We start from the raw sequence: 22,356 nt of genomic DNA, 5'->3' as shown, positions 1-22,356 counted from the left end.
TTTCATCTTTATTATTTCACACATAATATTCATTTTTTTAAAAAATTTAATGGAGAAAAATAATGGTTTGTATAAAAAGGTATAAAATTTATACTTAACAAAGTTATTTATTCAGTAAATTAAACAGAGCAAAGTACACGTATCTTCCGATTTCTACAGAAACTTTTCAAGTTAAGATCGTGGTCAGCTTTAATGATTCTGATTTGCATTATATTATATATATATATATATATATATATAAAAGATCAAGCTCATAATGGTTTCAACGTGCATTGTCAGACGATATCCCCGAGAAAGTGTGTGACAATAAGCATTAAGAATGGGGGTATTCATAGAATTCATTTATTTTCTTGATTGGATATCCGATTTATATAATTTAATAATGATATTATCTAAAGCTCTGAATATATTTTTTAAAAAATTTTATGTGTATCAACCGCCTCTTTGAATTTTCATGATTTTTCGAAACAAAATCCATTGTAAATTTGATAAGAACCAACCTCACATGCATATGCGAATTTAATATCAAATTTTATGGTCCCGCATGCCTAATTCATTGCCATTTTAGGTTATGCGTTTCATGTGCAGTTAAACATGGATTGATCCTGTTGAAAAAAATTAATAAAAATAAAAAATGTAATGAACCAGACATTAAAATATATTCAAATTATCTATTTGAAATTTCCTCATGACTATATATATTATTAATATCTCAAATAAGTTAACTATAAATAATAAACGGTATATGTTGCTATCAATAAATGGTCTATAAATCTTAATATAGAGTGGGGACCAAATTTATAAACAAAAATGGAGATATTTTTATAATTCAATAAATATCAGATATCTTTTTGTAAATTTTTAAGAAAACAGACATTTTGAGAAAACTATTTGAATCTAAATTATTATGCAGGATATAAATATCAAATTAAAAAACCAAAAATAGCTAATTTTGGCCGCAAGCAATGGTTAGACAAGATAAGCAGAACAAGTTTGTCGCTCATTGAGTTCGTGTCTGAACACGTTTTCGGGGAAAAAAAAAGAAGGAATTATTAAATGTCTTATATTTCCAAAACATAATAATAAACATCGTATAATCACCTAAATTTCGGTCACTTTAAGCAAACATTTATCCACTCAACCACGTGTTCACCATAACAACATAAATATATATTTTAATTTCATTCTTTATTTTTTAATTTTCCAGTAACAAAATTATTTATTTCCTTTCAAATGTTACATTGAATTCTAGTTACGGGTTTCTATTTTCGTAAAATTTGGATGATATAAGTATAAGCGATATGAGAAAACATATACAAAAATTAATCTAATATCATTAGAATCATTTTAATTTTTCAGATAAAACATATACAATAATATTGGACTAAATGGTTTAACATGGACACTGTGCACGTGCTTGGCAAAATGCATTGACATACTAAATTTACAAGAATACCCTCTACTGCATATCCTTTTTACAGAAAAACTCTGTGTGTGGTGGATATACATCTCCTTGGACTTGAAACTAGTTACGTCTGGCCCAGTTACTTGGGCCTAAAGCCCTGAAATAAGTAGAAAAAATCTCAGCCGTACACGTCATGGTCCTTCACATTCATTCATAGACCCGGACACAGTATATTGTAACCAATAAAAACAAGCCACGTGTAAAGTTCCACGCTACAACCAAAAGCAGAGGAATAGTCATTAGTCACGACTCTAGGGCAAAAGTATCAACACAAGAACCTGTGAGGTCTCCCGTGGAAACCATTGCAACCATTTTCACCGAAATTTGTTCTCCACTTCCATGGCCGACGATTCTCCGTCTCCGGCGAACGGAGATTCGAATTCGCAGAAATCCGACCCCAATACTCCGAATACTAAGTCGAATACGTCAACTCCGCCGCCTCCCTCGCAAGTCGCCGTGTCGGAGCCTACCCCATCGCCGTTGTCTCAGCCTGTTCCAACTGCTCAGCCGCCGTATGCTCCGCCGCATATTTCTGGTGCGTCGGTGGCTGGTTTGCCGCCTCCCCCTCCGTTCCGCATCGGTATGCAGTTCACTCCGGTCGTGGGCTTCCAAAACCCTAGCGTCCCGCCGCCGGGAATTCCTCCTCCCGGCGTGAGCTCGGCTAGGCCCGTTCATGGTCCTGGATCCTTGCCGCCGCCGATGGCAGCCTACCAAGCGCCGCCGGGCCAAGTCCCTGGCATGGTGACGGTTCCGAGACCTTTCCCGCCTATGGCCAATGGTTACGACGGCGTGCCTGGGATCTCTCCTCACGGCGCCATGCCTCCCCCGGGTGGGTTTCTCTCCCTTCTCTGGCCTTGCCTTTTGCTAATTCTGCTCATGATTCATGATGGTAATTTGGTTATAAGAATTTTTCTTCGATGGCATTGTTTTGTTCCAGTTCAGTGTATGTTGAATGTGATTCAAGAGAAAAGATTTTCGTTGCTGATATCGTAGTTAGATAGGTAAATGGTACAGAAGAACAGAAAGTTTATTAGGAGTAGGTAGGAACTAAAAAAGGCACACGGATGACCGGGTGTTTTCTCCTACAGTGTATTGATTGAATTTCGTGAGAAAGGTTGCAAGGCTTCAAATTAGGGACTCATTTCTACCACTCCCTCATTTTGGTATGCACAAATTCGCTTTTGTTCCTCTTTGCCTTATATTTTTGAATTGCATAACCTGTTCGTGGACCTGTTGAAGTAGTTTAACAGAATGGAACTTCCTCCATATGTTATCTTGCTTTTGTCCAATTATGTTATGATGATACATGGGCAATTTACTATAGTTGTTAAGAACATTTTCCCTTGATGGGTTAACCAACTACCAGCAGCAAGCATTGCTAGAAGTCTGTGCTCCTTGGTCTTGATTTTGAGGTATCACAATTCTACATTACAGTTTTTTCCTCATGCCTTCCCCATGTTTGTCTTTCTTGCTCTCCTTCCTTCGAAGGACATTGCAAGCTGCTAACAGTTGAGACCAAGTTAATGATGAAAAATAATATTTGACTTAATTTCCATGTGGGCATGAGATGCTGGTGTTTCTGTTTTATCCAATATCAGAATTCATCGTTTGGGTCTGATGGTTTAAAAAGCTTGTATCTTTGAAGTGCCCTCATGAGGTAAGGATATTTAATGCGATAATCATCGCGCTACGAGACCATTGCTATCATTTCAATGTTGCTTCAGGTTGTCTCTTCAGCTGGCGGTAGTTGTACTGCTTCTGGTGTGTATGTCTGATTTTGCTATAATTTGTGATAAAAATATGTAACTACATCTTCAGATTCCTCTTCATAACATCCTTAATTTACGGAATCACAGTTTTGCAGGGTATTAGGATATAACGCATTAACTGATGAATTTGCATAGTATTTTTTTTGTTTATGCAGGAATTCCTCGCTATCCTTCTCCATATGCAGCAATGGTCCGTCCTGGCTTTCCTCTTCGTCCACCTGGTGCTATTGGTACTGTTCCAGTAATATTTCGGCCCCCTGTCCCTGGTATGCTAGGTGTTCGCCCAGTAATACCTCCTGTGGTTAGACCAGCTGTTGTTCCTTCTGTAACACCAGCTGAGAAACCCCAGACAACAATTTACATTGGCAAAATAGCTACCGTGGAGAATGATTTTATGCTGTCTATTCTCCAGGTTTCTTTCTGATTCGCTCTTCTTGTTGCTGTTGTATATGTTTTCCCTGACCTCCTCGCCTATGACAACTTATGTCTGCTTGTAGGATTACTGTTCTTTTGTTATTTATCTTCTGATAACTGATCTTGCCTCTTTTATGAAGTTTTGTGGGCCAGTCAAACACTGGATACGTGCTCAAGATCCCACCACGGGGAAGCCTAAAGGTTTTGGGTTCTATGAATTTGAATCGGCTGAAGGTGCTCTCCGTACCATTCGGCTGTTGAGCAAACTTAATATAGATGGGCAAGAGCTTCTGGTACCTGTTGATTTCCCTATTCAAAATTTTATAGATATTTAAGCAGATTTGCTACTGAAGGAGCATCTACATATGCATGGATGCTATCTCTTAACATTCTTTCTTTTTTCGTTTTTTTCTTTTTGTTGGTGTCTGATAGGTAAATGTTAATCAAGCAACAAAGGAGTATTTGCAGCGATATGTTGAGAAGAAAAGGGAGAATGCAAAGAAAGCCAAGGAAAGTCAAGATGTTGGATCTGAAGAAAGTACAGCTGAAGGTTCTGAGAAAGAGCAACAGAAAATAGAAGGTACTGATAAGAGTGAAACTGCTGGGCTCTCTTCAGAAGAGGCGAAAAATGTTGGTGAGCCTAAGAGTACAGAGAACATTGATATCGCCAATTCTGCAGTCGTGACCGATGAAGAGAGGGAAGCTGATAGAGAGGCTATGGAAAAGATTAAAAATGCAATTGAAGAGAGGTTGAGAACCAATCCGTTACCTCCCCCACCTCCCCCACCATCGGTCGACGTTTCAGGCATGGAACTTGCAGTCAAGTCAAAGAATGGGGATGATGCTGACGTTGCATGGAATGGTCTGTTGCCGTTGTTTTTTGGTGTTTTCCTTTATGGTCTTGCTATATGTTACACTTTTATTTTACTTTTTAACTGATAGGATTTGGATTCTGTGTAGAAGCCACGGATCACAAAAATGAGGTAGAGACTTCTAGCGAACAGAATAGACATGGCACAAGTTCGCCTGATTGGAGTAGGAAACATGATCGGAGAAGCAGGGATAGAGAAAAAGAGCAAGAGACAGATCGGCATGATAGAGAGGCTGAGCGAGAGCGTTTAAGGAAAGAGAGAGAACAAAGGAGGAAATTGGAGGATGCTGAACGTGCATATCAAGCTCGTCTCAGGCAGTGGGAACGTAGAGAAAGAGAAAAGGAGAAGGAATGGCAGTATGAGAGGGAGAGGGAGAAAGAAAGAGAGCGTAAACGGAAGAAAGAGATTCGTCACGAGGAAGATGAGGATGATGATGAGGATGATTCAAGAAGAAGATGGCATAGGAGTGGAGTAGAGGATAGAAGACGGCGACGGGTGAGAGAGAAGGAAGATGACTTAGCTGATAGATTGAAGGAAGAGGAGGAGGTTGCTGAGGCGAAGAGGAAGGCTGAGGAGGAGAGGCTGCAGCAACAACACCTAGATGCCTTAAGGCTTATATCTGGACAGGGTGTTGTCGGAAGTGAAAAGATTCAGATGCCACCAGCTTTTGAAGATGAAGACAAGGCAAATCTCCAGACCATCGGTGAATCTGCCCATGGTAACAATTTAGAAGGTAAAGAATCTAACATCTTTTCTATCTTTCCCTCTCGCCTCCTCCCTCACTGGCTCCGTCCATCTGTAATTGCAGATATCTTCCAGAATGGCTCTGGTGATGATACGGAAATGGCTGTTGATAATGCATCAGAGACACAGCAGGATGGGAATGCACCTTCAAAGAAGTTAGGGTTTGGTCTCGTCGGGTCTGGAAAGCGGACGACAGTTCCGTCTGTTTTCCACGAGGATGAAGATGAAGATGGACATAAGGACAAAAAGCTGAGGCCTCTGGTTCCTATTGATTACTCTGCCGAGGAACAACAAGCTTTGCAAAGTGTCGGCTCAGGGGATACACCTCCTCATCTTGCTGCAGCTGCAGAATTTGCAAAACGCCTTTCAAACAATGCCAATCCCAGAGAGGAGAGGTCAGAACCCGTAAGAGAAAGGAGCAGACGTTCCGATAAGGGAGGGTATCGGGATAAAGACCGAGGTGATGGAGATACTGGAAACATTAAAGAGACTGGAAAATCCAAGACAACTGACACCAAGAAGCTTCTGGATGCAAAACAACTGATTGATACAATCCCGAAGACAAAGGATGAGTTATTTTCATACGAGATAAACTGGGCAATATACGACAAGGTAAGCAACTCAAAAGAATCTCAATACACATCGCATTTATGGGGGCATTGCCCATGTTTTGGTGCTCACATGGCTGCTTTTTTTTGGGGGGGGGGTGTTGATATTGAAAAAAAAATAGCACCAATTGCAAGAGAGAATGAGGCCATGGATATCGAAGAAAATAACAGAGTTTTTAGGGGAGGAGGAAGCGACACTGGTGGATTACATAGTGACGAACACACAGGAACACGTGAAGGCGCCGCAGATGCTTGAGCTGCTGAAATCGATATTGGACGAAGAGGCTGAGATGTTTGTTCTCAAGATGTGGAGAATGCTCATCTTCGAGATCAAGCGCGTCGAAGCTGGACTCCTCCCGGTAAAACCTAAAGCCTAGACCCTTTTCTTTATCGGTTTCTTTTATTTTTGTCCGTAGCTTTCTCAGTCGTTAGTTTTGGCTTGGAAGATCAATGACCATGTTTTAGTAAAGCTTGAATTGCGGTACAAAAAAAAAGAAGACGAAAGCAGCCTAAATAAAATATTGCAACTCGAGTCTGAAGCTTCTCCTAAGTTCCAAAGAAGTGAGTTTCTGTAGAATGTTGTCTTTTGTTATCCTGTCTTATTGTTGTGCACAGATTAGGTGAAAGATGATTATTTTTAATGGTTTTAACTTTTTGAGATTTCCAAGCCAAGAGTTTATCTCATGATCGTGTGTGTGTGTGTGTATATATATATTTTATTGAGTATAGGAGAAATTATGAAGAAGTAGCTTTGGGTAGAAAAGGAGAAGATATAGGAATAGAAGAGAGAGGAAGAGAGATAGATATAGATCTAGGTTTGTCTGAAATGAGTTGTTAGCCATCATTCAAAATGTTTACAAACTTTGGAAGATTCGATCCAAAATCGAAATGAAATGAATGGAGAGATAGAATTCATGTGGTCGATCCGAAGTAAACTTGGAATTAAGACGGTGTTTACTGTGTTCTAAGTTGGTATTCTTTTTATGGAGTATGCTGTTGAAGAGGGGGATGTCTTGTGCCCTCAAGGCGTTAATAAAAAAGGTCATGCATTGTGTTATTTGTAGTCTGAAGCTTCTCTTTAACTATCTTGAGTTCTAAGTAAGCCAAGGAAGTGAGTTTCTATGGAATGTTTTGTCCTTTCTGCTCTCTCGTTGGCATTTTACTAATATTAACTTGCTACTTTTTAACACTCGTCTGGAAATATAAAATTTTGTTTTGTCTCCAGCCCAGCCCAAGAGAGGATAAATGAGTGTTTAAATGTCGATGGATGGACCTATTTGGGCCCTTGTATATTGTTAAAGAACGGGGCCCATTTCGTGGCCCGTTACTCCAAGACCCGTACACGACTCTTAAGGCAATAAAATATCGAAACGTGAGCCCGTTACAAGCATTTTCACCGTCTCCATTTCCGTGCCCGACGATTCTCCGTCTCCGGCAATCGGAGGTTCGAATTCGCAGAAATCCGACCCCCATACTAACTCGAATACGTCAACTCCGCCGCCTCCCTCGCAAGTCTCCGCGCCGGAGCCTACCCCATCGCCGGTGTCTCAGCCTGTTCCAACTGCTCCGCCGCATATTTCGGTGCAGCGGTGGCTGATTTTCGGCCTCCCCCTCCGTTCCGCTTCGGAATGCGTTTCACTCCGGTCGCGGGTTTCGAAAACCCTAGCGTCCCGACGCCGGGGGTTCCTCCTCCCGGCGTGGTCTCGGCTAGGCCCGTTCCTGAATTCTTGCTACCGCCGATGGCAGCCTACCAAGCGCCGCCGGGCCAGGTCCCTGGCGTGGTGACGGTTCCGAGACCTTTCCCGCCTATGGCCAATGGTTACGACGGCGTGCCAGGGATCTCTCCTCACGGCGCCATGCCTCCTCCGGGTGGGTTTCTCTTCGTTCTCTGGCATTGCTTTTTGCTAATTCTGCCCATAATTCTTGATGGTACTTAGGTTATAGGAATCTTTCTACGGTGGAATTGTTTTGCTCCGGTTCTGTGTACGTTGAATGTGATTCAAGAGAAAAGATTTTCATTGTCGTTAACGTAGTTAGATAGGTAAATGGTACAGAGAAAAACAGAAACTTTATTAGGTGTAGGGAGGAACTAGAAAAGGGGCACCAATGACCGGGTGTTTTCTCCTACAGTGTATTGAGTGAATTTCGTGAGAAAGGTTGCAAGGCTTCAAATAATGGTTAGGGACTCACTTCTACGACTCCCTCATTTTGGTATGCACAAATTCGCTTTTGTTCCTTTTTGCCTTATTGTTTTCCGTTGCATATCTCCTCTGAAACTAATTTGCTTACACACCGTGACCTATCCGTGAACCTGTTAAAGTACCTTTACAGAATGAAACTTCCTCCGTATTTTATCCTTGTTTTCGTCCAATTATGTTATGTTACATGGAAATTTACTATAGTTTTTAAGAACATTTTCCCTCGACGGGTTAACCAACTGCCAGCAGCAAGCATTGCTAGCAGTCTGTGCTCCTTGGTCTTGATTTTGAGGTATCACAATTCTACATTACAGTTTTTTTCTTATGCATTCTCAATGTTTGTCTCTTTTGGACTCCTTCCTGGGAAGGACATTGCAACCTGCTAACAGTTGAGACCAAGTTATTGATGAAAAATAATAGTTCACATAGTTTTCATGTGGGCATGAGATGCTGGCGTTTCTATGTTATCCGATCTCAGAATTCACCGTTTGGCTCTGATGGTTTAAAAAGCTTGTATCTTTGAAGTGCCCTCATGAGGTAAGGATATTTAATGTGATCATCATCGCACTCCGAGGCCATTGCTACCATTTCAATGTTGCTTCAGGTTATCTCTTCAGCTGGTGGTAGTTGCACTGCTTCTGGTTTGTATATCTATTTTTTTCTCTAATTTGTGGTAAAAATATGTAACTACATCTTCAGGTTCCGCTTTATAACATCCTTAATGGACAGTTTTGCTGGGTATTAGGATATAAAACATTAACTGATGATTTTGCATAGAATGTTTTTTTTATTTATTTATGCAGGAGTTCCTCGTTATCCTTCTCCATACGCAGCAATGGTTCGTCCTGGCTTTCCTCTACGTCCACCTGGTGCTATTGGCGCTGTTCCAGTAATATTTCGTCCTCCTGTCCCTGGTATGCTTGGTGTTCGCCCAGTAATACCTCCTGTGGTTAGACCGGCTGTTGTTCCTTCTGTAACACCAGCTGAGAAACCCCAGGCCACAATTTACATTGGCAAAATAGCTACCGTGGAGAATGATTTTATGCTGTCTATTCTCCAGGTTTCTTTCTGATTCGATCTTCTTGTTGCTGTTGTTTATGTTTTCCCTGTTCCCCTTGCCTACGACCACTTTTGTCTGCTTCTAGGATTACTGTTCTTTTGTTATTTATCTTCTGATAACTGATCTTGCCTCTTTTCTGAAGTTTTGTGGGCCAGTCAAACACTGGATACGTGCTCAAGATCCCACCACGGGGAAGCCTAAAGGTTTTGGGTTCTATGAATTTGAATCAGCTGAAGGGGCTCTCCGTACCATCCGGCTGTTGAGCAAACTCAATATAGATGGGCAACAGCTTCTGGTACCTGTTGATCTCCCTATTCAAAATTTTATATATATTTAAGCAGATTTGCTACTGAAGGAGCGTCTACATATGCATGGAGGCTATCTCTTAACATTCTTTCTTTTTTCGTGTTTTTCTTTTTGTTGGTGTCTGATAGGTAAATGTTAATCAAGCAACAAAGGAGTATTTGCAGCGATATGTTGAGAAGAAAAGGGAGAATGCAAAGAAAGCCAAGGAAAGTCAAGATGTTGGATCTGAAGAAAGTACAGCTGAAGGTTCTGAGAAAGAGCAAGAGAAAATAGAGAGTAGCGATAAGAGTGAATCTGCTGGGCTCTCTTCAGAAGAGGCAAAAAATGTTGGTGAGCCAAAGAGTACAGAGAACATTGATATCGCCAATTCTGCAGTTGTGACCGATGAAGAGAGGGAAGCTGATAGAGAGGCTATGGAAAAGATTAAAAATGCAATTGAAGAGAGGTTAAGAACCAATCCGTTACCTCCCCCACCTCCACCACCATCGGCCGACGGTTCAGGCATGGAATTTGCAGTGAAGTCAAAGAAGGGGGATGATGCTGAGGTTGCTTGGAATGGTCTGTTGCCGTTGCTTTTTTGTGGTTTGCTTTATGGTCTTGCTATATGTTACCCTTTTATTTTACTTTTTAACTGATAGGATTTGGGTTCTGTGTAGAAGCCACGGATCACAAAAGTGAGGTAGAGACTTCAAGCGAACAGAATAGACATGGCACAAGTTCGCCTGATTGGAGTAGGAAACATGATCGGAGAAGCAGGGATAGAGAAAAAGAGCAAGAGACGGATCGGCATGATAGAGAGGCTGAACGAGAGCGTTTAAGGAAAGAGAGAGAACAAAGGCGGAAATTGGAGGATGTTGAACGTGCATATCAAGCTCGTCTCAGGCAGTGGGAACGCAGAGAAAGAGAAAAGGAGAAGGAATGGCAGTATGAGAGGGAGAGGGAGAAAGAGAGAGAGCATAAACGGAAGAAAGAGATTCGTCACGAGGAAGATGAGGATGATGATGAGGATGATTCAAGAAGAAGATGGCATAGGAGTGGAGTAGAGGATAGAAGACGGCGACGGGTGAGAGAGAAGGAAGATGACTTAGCTGATAGATTGAAGGAAGAGGAGGAGGTTGCTGAGGCGAAGAGGAAGGCTGAGGAGGAGAGGCTGCAGCAACAACACCTAGATGCCTTAAGGCTTATATCTGGACAGGGTGTTGTCGGAAGTGAAAAGATTCAGACACCACCAGCTTTTGAAGATGAAGACAAGGCAAATTTCCAGACCATCGGTGAATCTGCCCATGGTAACAATTTAGAAGGTAAAGAATCTAACATCTTTTCTATCTTTCCCTCTCGCCTCCTCCCTCACTGGCTCCGTCCATCTGTAATTGCAGATATCTTCCAGAATGGCTCTGGTGATGATACGGAAATGGCTGTTGATAATGCATCAGAGACACAGCAGGATGGGAATGCACCTTCAAAGAAGTTAGGGTTTGGTCTCGTCGGGTCTGGAAAGCGGACGACAGTTCCGTCTGTTTTCCACGAGGATGAAGATGAAGATGGACATAAGGACAAAAAGCTGAGGCCTCTGGTTCCTATTGATTACTCTGCCGAGGAACAACAAGCTATGCAAAATACCGGCTCAGGGGATACACCTCCTCATCTTGCTGCAGCTGCAGAATTTGCAAAACGCCTTTCAAACAATGCCAATCCCAGAGAGGAGAGGTCAGAACCCGTAAGAGAAAGGAGCAGACGTTCCGATAAGGGAGGGTATCGGGATAAAGACCGAGGTGATGGAGATACTGGAAACATTAAAGAGACTGGAAAATCCAAGACAACTGACACCAAGAAGCTTCTGGATGCAAAACAACTGATTGATACAATCCCGAAGACAAAGGATGAGTTATTTTCATACGAGATAAACTGGGCAATATACGACAAGGTAAGCAACTCAAAAGAAACTCAATACACATCACATTTATGGGGGCATTGCCCATGTTTTGGTGCTCACATGGCTGCTTTTTTTGGGGGGGTTGATATTGAAAAAAAAAAATAGCACCAATTGCAAGAGAGAATGAGGCCATGGATATCGAAGAAAATAACAGAGTTTTTAGGGGAGGAGGAAGCGACACTGGTGGATTACATAGTGACGAACACACAGGAACACGTGAAGGCGCCGCAGATGCTTGAGCTGCTGAAATCGATATTGGACGAAGAGGCTGAGATGTTTGTTCTCAAGATGTGGAGAATGCTCATCTTCGAGATCAAGCGCGTCGAAGCTGGACTCCTCCCGGTAAAACCTAAAGCCTAGACCCTTTTTTTTTTGTGGTGATGCTTTTCTTCAGTCTTTAGTTCTGGCTTGGAATTGCCGGTGATAGAAAAAAGGGAAAGAAAACATCCCTTCTGATTCTGTAGAAGAAAATGTTGCAGCTCGAGTCTGAAGTAGTTCTCTTTAGTTCTAAGGAAGTGAGTTTCTATAGCATGTTTTGTCTTTTTAAGAGTCTTGTTGTTGTGCACTCAAATACCATACATTTAGATGATCATTAAGCAAAAGACAATATCTCTTAATGGTTTTTAACTTTTGGTGATTTCCATATATATATATAGATCAAACTCTTGACTTGGAGACCTCCAAAAGTTAAAAACCATTTAAAAAATAAATCATGCATTGGCTATTTGTGTTTAGTTACAAAACGACACTCTGGGTGGAGAAACCAGATTGGATTGGAGATGATGATGATGTGTTTGTTGTGTAATCTTATCTGATTTTAGGATGAACAAAACAGAATTTAATCTGATTTTTTTTTATTTTTTTTTTATTTTGAAATCAAAGGTTCTTCGGATTCTTGGCTTTCTTTTTCTTTTTGGACGGGTTTGTACTTGAGAATCATTAACTGTATATAATATCAGACATTTTTTTGTCTCAAAAGAATGCTCTGTTTCTGGAGTCTTCATCTCTCTCATTGGCCGTCGGACACAACATAACGGGTAAGTTTGTCGGGTAACTGTGAACTCATCGTGTGCATTATTATGCTTCTTTCTACTTGATCGAAATTTTATTGATTTGAAGACCCAAATACCGATGGCTAAACCGATGGGATCTCAATGAGTTTAGATTATTAAAGAACGGGCCCGATCCCCAAGAACCACTTTTAAGTTTTTTCTCACGCGGCACGGTGCTCTCAAAATTCCACGCTTTCAAGTTCTCTAGAATTTATGCGCGTGAAGCATAACATCTCTACCCCGCTCGCTCACCGCTTTGATCTCTCTTCTGTATTTCTTAACAAACAAATGTTTTTGACTAATTAATAAAATACAAAAAAAAAAATCTTTATTAAAATGGATAGATAGATGATTTATATTATTCATTCGTTTTTACAAACAACTTAATTAGAGTATGGGCTCAGCTTGTCTTTAAAAACCATGAGCTGATTACATATTATTAGCTCCTTCTATAAAAACCGAGAGCTAATAATATTATTCACATATCATTTATATACAAAGATAAAATAATCCCGTATTTGGTGTATAACCCTTTTAAAATACCCAAAGGTTACTGCACCAAACCGAATCACCAGGCGTGTACGAACCGTTCCCTCGCGATAACCGGTTCGGTCGAACCGGTTTTCCTCTCCTGGAACTCGTGGATCATTCTGATAAGAGCGCTCGTCTTTTTGCTATCTCCACACCCTCCGTTACCTAACACCGTGTAAAGCGACCCCATCACTAACGGACTCTTCACGAGAGCCCCGACGACGTCACCCCCTCCGTTAGTACACAGGTTCAAGAGCAGCGCAACGCAGCTCTTCTTCACCGCCGGCGAAACCTCCGGCGAACCCAGGATTTTTACGGCGAGTTTCAACCCGCCACGACGGATCACTGCGATCGTTCCGTCGGGATATTCCGCCAGTTTCGCCAGAATCTCCATTGATTCCGCCGTTAGCTCGCCGGAATCTTCTGATCTCATGAGATCAAGAAGAACGGGAACAGCACCTCCGGCGAGGACCCGCCAGTGATTATCTTGTTGCATTAGCAGACCCATAATCGCCATTAATGCGTTTCGTTTAGCAAAATCGTTGTGAATACAACCCTTAATCAGATTAAGCAGACCCGGAATCGAATCCGGGTTCTCTCCGATCAATCTGCTGTAATCTCCGACAGCACTGAGATAAAACAGAGCGGTGGCAGCGTTTTGTCTTGTCTCTGATCTCATTCCATCGTTTAAAACCTCCACTATGATCCCTAATCCACCGTTCTGGGCGATCTTTGATTTCCCGGCGATGTTCTTCGAGATATTCAGTAGAGCAGCCATGGCGTTTTTCTGCACATCGTGATCTTCCGACCGCAAAAGCTTCAGAAGCGGATCCACAGTACCAGATTCCACCAGACAAGACCTGTTAAAAATGCTCGTCTTTGTAAGAACACTAACGTCACGAACAGCTCTGCCAATGTCTTCTACTTCACCACCGTTGACCAATTCTCCGGCGAGAAATCCGGCGAGAAGTTTTCCGACGCCTTCCGCCGCTAAACTCAACTGCTCACTAGTCCGTCTCACGTCACGGGTCTTCCTTTTGCTCCTCCCCCGATCCATCTCCGTCAAAACTACGCCGTTTTGGGAGTTGTAAAGCTTAATCACATGCTTAACGGCGAGATTATCCACTAATTCAGTATTAGTGAGACTCCTGCCGGTTTTAGGACATGTAAGATTCCCGGATCTGAACCATCTCGAGATCGAGCTTCGATCATAGGTGTGCCCTGTTCCTATAACAACAGGATCCGACATGATCTCCATAGATATCGGACAGCGAAGATCATCAGGGTTCACGCCATGGATCAAATCGCGAAAATCTGCAACCTTGTCGTCGTCATCATCATCTCTGGGATCTTTGTTGATACATCTAAATATCACGCATCTGCAATAGAACATGAAGCCCATTAAACCACTGAGAAGTTCGATCTGGGTTTTGTTTTTCTCTTCCATGGTTATGTCCAAACGTTCTGTTCCGATCTCTTCTTCGATAAATCTGATCTGTTTTCCGCAATCGCTCCACTTTTCGATCCCAACGTGCTCTAAAACTCGGGTTATCTCGTCTGGATCCGGGTCAACCCGGTTCTCGAACTGAGTCAGTATCCGTCCGACACAATCTACCACCCGTTTGTCATCTGGGTCGGGCTGTACCCTCGCCTTCCGGGTTTGCCTCACGACGAGGTCGATCAACTCGTTAACTTCTCTGGGTAGATCCGTTGACCTAACCGGAAATGCGTCGAGGGTGTTGGAGATGGATCGGGTCAGGACCCGGAAATGTCCCGACACTTGATCCGAGTTCATCAGCATCCATAACCGAGCTCCGTCTCTTGCACAGTCTTCCACAAGGAACTTGAGCTTCTGAAAGATCACATGGAGCTCCGAGAGGATCAACACGGCGGAGTCGGGTAACGGACGATCCGACGACCCGACCCGGATCCGGATTTCATCGAGGACGATGACGAGGTTGTTGATCTGCCTGAAAGTTTCCCGGACATTCCGCCGGTTCGTGGAGACATGTCTGGTTCTGTAGCTGAGAATGTCCCCGGCGAGTTGACTCAGTGAATTCAGAAGGGTGAGTGTGGGGATCGTCTCGCATGGTTGAACCGCCGGGAAACTCAGAATCCGGCGAGCCGACCCGGCTGATGTACGGATCATTTGACGGATAAGATTTAAGATTTGACCTAGAGAAAAGAGAGAAAGACAAAAATGGGTAAAAAAAGTTTGTTTCTGAAGTTATGCTTTTGGATTTTTGTGTTGTTTTCTAGTTCGAGTATGACGGCGACAGATCGTGCGGATATATATACCTCTCCAAAGGGACACGTGTCGGAATATTATTAGTTCATTGGCTTTGGATCCCTGGACGGTGGCGGTGTGCCACGTGGGATACGCATGAAACGAGGAACAGGTTGTTTCGTAGATCGCTTCCGAGTAGATGAAAGAGTGACACGTGTCTCACGAAATGGCGCGGATGGCTGTAGCCGACAATGAGCACTGTTCATGAAGGGATGCCCCATGTGTATAATATATGGTATCTATGTATTTTTATTTAATTAAAAATTCCCAATTATGAATTGTTTGCATTCAATCGTTATGAGATATTTTTCTTCTTTGTCAACGGGAATACGTGAACCTGTGGACGGTGCGATTCATTATTTGTTTTCAATAATGGGTATTTTTTTTAATGTGAAAAAAATTATTGAAAGCCAATCATATATATATTAATGCAGGGAATCCCAGCTCTGTTGGTTTGAGAGTCCCCTTCCTATAAACGAGGTCGTGGGTTCAACATCTAGAGTACGAAGATTCCCCTCCTATCACCTTTGGATGTTTTACATCCCACGTGTGTGTTGTAGGATCGTGCACGTGGATCGAAATTAATCTGAGTCTCTGGATTTGGTGAAAGCCAATCATATATATATTAATGCAGGGAATCCCAGCTCTGTTGGTTTGAGAGTCCCCTTCCTATAAACGAGGTCGTGGGTTCAACATCTAGAGTACGAAGATTCCCCTCCTATCACCTTTGGATGTTTTACATCCCACGTGTGTGTTGTAGGATCGTGCACGTGGATCGAAATTAATCTGAGTCTCTGGATTTGGGATCACCCAATTATTAAAATATATATATATATATATATATATATATATATATATATATATTAATGTACTGTTGGGAAAGTGTCACGTACTCTTCGGCCTTATTGAATTGGTATTATTTGGGCCTGTATCTGTAATTGGGCCTTCTTAACAAATGGACTCATTAGATGGGAATCAACTTTTTATTAAAAACAATACCGAAACCTAAAAGACATTTCGGTTTTTGTTATTTTGTAAGAAATATATGGACATTGGATTTTTATATCTTTCTTTATTCTATATGCTTCGAATTTAGCTTTCAATAAAACTTGCCATTTTGTAAAGGAAATTTTGTTTTTTATTTATATGTTTTTATATGCGATTTGACTTTACTTAATTTTGATTTATTTGATTTTAAAAACGTATCAGGTTTTAGGGTTAACTAAAAGCCCAGGGATGTCGACACTATCTATGAATCTAAAACAATACGATCCGGTAAATCATAATTAGAGTCTAAAAATATAATATTTATAATTGATGTATTACACTCTTAATTACGTTTATTTATTTGTTTGTGACATAAAATAAACGTGTCTTGATACTCAAAGTTATCCGTCTTCTGGGTTTACTAAACATTTCGAAAAAAGTTTTGAGTCATTGTTTGGTGGATATTTTAGCTTTCAATTAGATCTTTTGATTTTTTAAATATTAAATAATTTGCATTTCATATGGCTTTTAATTTGGTTTTAATTTTATCTGGAATGAGATAAATATTTCTTCTATAAAAAAAGTTTACAATTGTTTTTTTTGTTGATTTTATATTCACTCGCATTATAAAAAAATATCATGTTTTAAATATTTAAATTGTTTCCCATTGGAAACATTTAATGATTTTCTTCAAACCTACCCAGAAATTCATGTTTTATTCTGTTGTCGCTTTTATAATACATACATACATATATATATATATATATCAAAGTAAATCATGAAATGTGTATTTACAAGTGTCAAAAGAACTTGGTAGGTAGGTGGGGGAGATTCTCTCTGTTGTTACCAAAACTACCGCCCAAATTTTTTTTAGAATGACATATATATACATATTCAAAAGGTGATAACATTTGTTATAATGTTAATTTTATATTGATCATACCAAATAACAATGATCACATCTTACATATCACACTAATCATGTGATGAAATCATCATAAATTTAATATTATAACCATGATCATATTGTAATTTTGATCACATTATCACATTTGTAAAATGATATATGTAAAAGTAGTTTTAGTAAAAAGATGATATTTTGGATATATTTTAGTTAGAGGGTCATGCATATTATTTTCTGCTTTTATTTTAAAAAATATTGAATATATCTAAAAAATCAGACAATCTATATAATTCCTATAATTTATTAAGAAGGAAAAATGAAAAAAAAAAGAGGTGAAATCAGGTATAAAGAATACAATTGATCGGATTGTCATTTACATGGATTAAAGTTTTGATTCAAATTTTTTTTTTTACTTCGATTACAGTGGATACGGTACATTAAGTTTAAAAATATAACCAGATATTTATATGATTTAAAACAGTTTAATTCAAATATAAAAAAAGTAAGCCAAATATCTTATTAAAAAAAATTATAATCGAACAACAACTTAGCCTTACAATAACAAATCAAAGTAAAATATCAATAATTTAATTAATTAACAAAACTAATTTTGTTACTCTATATTTATCTATTAATACAAAATTAATATATAAATACATTAAAAACTTAGTTCAATCGAATGGACTTATTGAATGATCTATTGGTTACTCGATCTTATTTGGTTAATAACTGGACGAAACATAACAAACTAATTACTATAGTAGTACTAGTAATTTAATCTAACTAAACCAAATGTCATTATTTAGTTGATTTTTTTTTATCAACTGAATGGATATATATATATATATATATATATATATATAGTTTCCAAAGGTTTCATATTTATATTAAATCCAAAAATACGAATAGTAATAGGATATTTTCGAAAATTCATATTAGGGAAAAATAAAAAATAAAAAGGAGATTTATATAAACATTAAAATTTTGTCATAAAGAAGATAATGGAACTCTTTTTCAAGTTCAACTGAATGGATATATATATATATATATATATATATATATAGTTTCCAAAGGTTTCATATTTATATTAAATCCAAAAATACGAATAGTAATAGGATATTTTCGAAAATTCATATTAGGGAAAAATAAAAAATAAAAAGGAGATTTATATAAACATTAAAATTTTGTCATAAAGAAGATAATGGAACTCTTTTTCAAGTATGTTAAAGCAAGGAAATAGCATATTCAGCATCTAGAAGATTCAAATCAACAAATGGAAGTATGGAGTTGAATATGGAAAGCACAAAAGGAAAGAAGCAACAAAAGGAAAGAAGACATTCACATCAATCAAGAAAAGACAAGGCATATATTCGGATGATATTGAGAGAATCACTTGGAGAAGTTTATATATACCGAAGACCCCATTACAGAAAGGTTGTCGAGATCATTGCTATTGAGAAGCAGAGTCTGTGACCTGGGTGAGAGTCACACGTACGGGAAACACTGGTGAGAGATATCTGAGAGAACGTGAGGTAGATCTGAGGGGGAGCCTTAAGCAACAGGCGAACCGCTCACTGGCCTAGACGAGGTCTAGGGTAACACGTGGTGTGCGCTGCACACAAAGTGTTTGTGGCTGATAGAATTTCTTGTGATACTGGGGTTTTACTCAGGGGGAGTGAAACTGGGTGGGTTGAGTGCTACTTGGAAAGGATTGAAGTGTACTTGACACGTATCAAAGAAATAGAATCAGTTTGGGAATTTTTGATTTGCAATATCGTGTGAGAGTGCTTTTTCAATTGGTATCAGAGCAGGTCACTGATCGTAGGAATTTTTCCTCTCATATCGGTGTAAGATTCAGATTCACACGATGGAAGGTTTCAAGAAGTTTCAATCGCTCGGGAACACTACTATGCTCGACTCAACCAACTATGGGCATTGGAAAGTCAAGATCAGTTCTTATATTCGTGGGCTTGATGAAGATACTTGGAGTGCAGTTACGGACGGATGGACTCGACCGACTGATATTATCGATGGAATTGCCAAAGTGAAACCAAAGAGCCAATGGACAAATCAAGAAAAGCGGGATTCTGCCTTGAACCAGAAAGCGCTATCTATCATTTTCAGCAGTGTTTGTCATGAAGAGTTTGAACAAATTCAAGGATGTGAAACTGCCAAGGATGCATGGGATACTTTGGAGCTTATACATGAAGGAACATCCAAAGTGAAAAGAAACAGATTGGATATGATAGATCTCCAATTTGAGCGTCTGAGAATGGAAGATGATGAGAGTGTTAAAGAGTTCTGTGGGAAGTTGAGTGCCTTGTCGAATGAGGCGAGTGTACTTGGAAGGAGAATCAGCAATGACAAACTTGTGAAGAAGCTCTTGAACAGTCTACCAGCAAAATATCATTCTCAGATCTTGGTGTTTGAAGGAGTAAACAATCTAGAGACCGTCACATTCAAGGAAGCTGTAGGTACTTTCGCTGCCCATGAATTGAGGCTACAATTGATGAATGGAGGGTCATTTGTCCAACAGAAAAAGGGACAAGGTATCGCTCTTCATGTTCCTGAAACAAGAGAGACCGAGTTAGAGAGTAGAAAACCGGTGAAGAATAAGAAACAGTCTGAAGAAGAGTTGCATGATGAGATGGCTTCTGTCATTAAGAAGTTCAACAAGTTCTTCAAGGGAAAGAATAAATTTGGACAGCAAAGTAACAAAGATTCAGGAAAATGCTTGGAATGTAGGGGTGCAGGACACTGGAAGGCTGAATGTCCGAGCATTGCAAGGATGGAAAGTGTGCTGAAAAATCTCAAGGAAACTCAATTCTTTGAATGCAAGGGTTTTGGTCACACAAAGAGGGAATGCATAAAACAGAAAGGAAAATCCTTGATTACTCACGAAGATGACTCTTCAGATGAAGAAAGTGAGAGTGATGAGGATAATCTATCTAACTTTGTGGCATTCCTCGGGGTTATCGAAGAAGAAAATGACGAAGTGATGAATAGTGATGATGAAGAAGTCACTGAGGAGGAATTGTTTGAAGAGATGAACAAATTGGTGAAAATGAATAAACAGCTGATCAGTGAAAAACAACAGTTGGAGAAGGATCTCAGTCGAGTTCAGATGCAACTGACAGACACTCAACAGAAGTTAGCTCAAAAAGAAGAAGAAGCTTCACTTATGAAATGTCAGTTGGAAGGCACTAAGAAGAATCTGCACCTTCTCGGAAATGGAACTGGAAAGCTGGATCACTTACTGGGATTAGGTCGAAACTCTGGAGATCACTCTGGCCTTGGATATCAAGGTAAATCACGTTCTGATCTAAAATTTGTGTCTGGGGGAAATTTGAGTCAAGAGCCACTTGCAACCAAACGAAGTAGTACTCACCCACGACAGTTTGTGAGAAAGACTAACTGGAGAGGTCGAGAAAATAGAAGTTGTTATCACTGTGGCAAAGAAGGACATCTCAGACGTAACTGTTTCTATTTGTGGAGAAACAAAGGAATTTCCATGTATCCCCTCAAACCATCGTTTTACAAACCGTTAATTTTACTTGCTTTCTTGTATTCCGACCCTTACCATAAACCACATTTTTACTTGACCACCTAATCTAGCTTAGAGATAGACTAATACATCCTAGTCCTCGTGTTCGACCCCGGTACTACAACTACCGTATACTTGCGGATAGTGGTACGAATTGGGTATTAAATATAAGACTCGGTGCGTGCGCACCAGAAACAAGGAAAGATTTTGGGTAAAGGAACACTGGATCATGCTGGGCTACCCAAACTGACTGACGTCAAGGTAGTTCAAGGACTGAAAGCCAACCTCATCAGTATTAGTCAGCTATGTGACAATGGGATGAGAGTGAAATTTACGAAGAATGCTTGCTTCGTGTCTGATGTGAAAAACAAGTGTGTCCTAACAGGGAAGAGGAATTCCAACAACTGCTACACTTGGATCAACTCAAAGACAGAATCTACGCAACATGCCGTTAAGCGGATCAGTAAGTATGTGAAAGAAACTCTGGAATTTGGATTGCACTACACAAAGGACTCTAGCTGCGAGTTGGTGGGATTCTGTAATGCGGACTTGGGAGATCATGCTGATGATCGACGAAGTACTTCTGCCGAAGCAGAATACATTGTCTTGGGAAGCTGTTGCACTCAACTTCTGTGGATGCGTCAGATGCTATTCGATTACGGTATCAACTTACCCTCTTTTACTGCACGATGTGATGATATGAGTGGCATTAATATCTCAAAGAATTTTGTGCAACATCATTTACTATGGGAACAAGTTGAGAAGAAAACCATGATGATTGAGTATGTTCCTACTGAGAAACAATTGGTTGACATATTCACTAAACCTCTAAATATGAACAGGTTTGTTTGTTTACAAAAATCCCTTAGTGTGGGGGAGCTCTAATTTTTTTTCTCAACGTTTTAGAAGAAAAATGTGCAGGAAAGAGTACAGGTCAGGAGATGTGAAAGTCAATGAGATGAAAATGAAGGTCAGAAGGGCTTCACTATTTCTCAGGTATATCTCACTGATATAGTAGATTCAATACAGGTTCTGATACTCCGCTGTCATGGAAAACAAAAAAAAAAGGGGGAAAGAAATGAAAAAGAACAGAACAGAAAGGGATATCTATACAAAGTTCATGACATGAGTAAACAAATGAGCTGCTCGGGTCTAAGTTGTGAGACAAGATTCTATACGATGGTCTAAGGGCTGAAGAACAAAAAAAAAAAAAAAGTTCTGAATACTCCGCTGTAGATGGCAGAAAAATTGCATCTATAAGAGTATATCTCTAAAAGAGATAGTCTGGATCTAAATGGTGGAAAGTCCTTGTTGATACAACGTCCTAGAAGTTCAGAACCTGGATACTAAAGAGTATGAAAAATTGTTCAACACTATGTATGGTTTGAGAAGTGCCTGAGAATGTGTGAAGTAAAACTGACCGAAAGGATCATTTCAGAGACTTGATTATCTTCATGACAGGTATCTCTAACCTAATCGTTTGATTCTCTTTTGGTTGCTGTGTGATTTGTTTTTTTTTTTTAAAATGACCTGTGATTATTTAGACGCTTTAGTAATATGAACATGTTAAATTGTGACGAGGCGGGAACTGAAAAATCACTAGTGTTTTCGAAAAACTTAAAATTTCCCGTTTAAATGAGTGGTTTTCAAACTTGTCTGGATATTGAGCTTAAATGTTTTTT

General features: G+C 39.9%; 3 protein-coding genes across 10 annotated transcripts; 2 read left to right on the top strand and 1 right to left on the bottom strand.

The window, feature by feature from the left end:
* Positions 1–1,734: 1,734 nt before the first annotated feature.
* On the top strand, positions 1,735–6,532 carry LOC104819514 (RNA-binding protein 25-like). 5 transcript variants are annotated; one of them, XM_010549661.2, is made up of 8 exons: positions 2,107–2,294; positions 2,554–2,628; positions 3,390–3,646; positions 3,789–3,941; positions 4,081–4,510; positions 4,591–5,253; positions 5,329–5,876; positions 5,995–6,532. In XM_010549661.2, exons 3-8 carry the CDS (start codon positions 3,422–3,424, stop codon positions 6,247–6,249), a joined length of 2,274 nt encoding a protein of 757 aa, XP_010547963.1. In that variant the 5' UTR covers positions 2,107–2,294; positions 2,554–2,628; positions 3,390–3,421; the 3' UTR covers positions 6,250–6,532. The 5 variants fall into 5 exon arrangements, with proteins under 5 accessions (XP_010547946.1, XP_010547939.1, XP_010547932.1 ...); XM_010549644.2 differs by lacking the exon at positions 2,554–2,628 and having other exon boundaries at positions 1,735–2,294; positions 4,612–5,253; XM_010549637.2 differs by lacking the exon at positions 2,554–2,628 and having other exon boundaries at positions 1,735–2,294; positions 4,609–5,253.
* A 641-nt stretch (positions 6,533–7,173) lies between these two features.
* On the top strand, positions 7,174–12,016 carry LOC104819547 (RNA-binding protein 25-like). Of its 4 annotated transcripts, XM_010549689.2 has the most exons (8): positions 7,649–7,741; positions 8,003–8,083; positions 8,874–9,130; positions 9,273–9,425; positions 9,565–9,994; positions 10,093–10,737; positions 10,813–11,360; positions 11,475–12,016. In XM_010549689.2, the coding sequence occupies exons 2-8, from the start codon at positions 8,047–8,049 to the stop codon at positions 11,727–11,729; spliced, it is 2,325 nt and encodes a 774-aa protein (XP_010547991.1). In that variant the 5' UTR covers positions 7,649–7,741; positions 8,003–8,046; the 3' UTR covers positions 11,730–12,016. The 4 variants fall into 4 exon arrangements, with proteins under 4 accessions (XP_019058097.1, XP_010547974.1, XP_010547983.1 ...); XM_019202552.1 differs by lacking the exon at positions 8,003–8,083 and having other exon boundaries at positions 7,174–7,741; positions 10,096–10,737; XM_010549672.2 differs by lacking the exon at positions 8,003–8,083 and having other exon boundaries at positions 7,239–7,741.
* Positions 12,017–12,765: 749 nt separating this feature from the next.
* LOC104819507 (U-box domain-containing protein 18) lies at positions 12,766–15,223 on the bottom strand. The gene has a single exon (XM_010549618.2). The coding sequence runs from the start codon at positions 15,099–15,101 to the stop codon at positions 12,990–12,992; it is 2,112 nt and encodes a 703-aa protein (XP_010547920.1). The 5' UTR covers positions 15,102–15,223; the 3' UTR covers positions 12,766–12,989.
* Positions 15,224–22,356: the final 7,133 nt, after the last annotated feature.

Source organism: Tarenaya hassleriana, unplaced genomic scaffold, assembly GCF_000463585.1.
Source record: "Tarenaya hassleriana unplaced genomic scaffold, ASM46358v1 Cleome1, whole genome shotgun sequence".
Lineage (NCBI taxonomy): Eukaryota > Viridiplantae > Streptophyta > Magnoliopsida > Brassicales > Cleomaceae > Tarenaya > Tarenaya hassleriana.
This window is presented reverse-complemented; position numbering and strand designations above follow the sequence as displayed.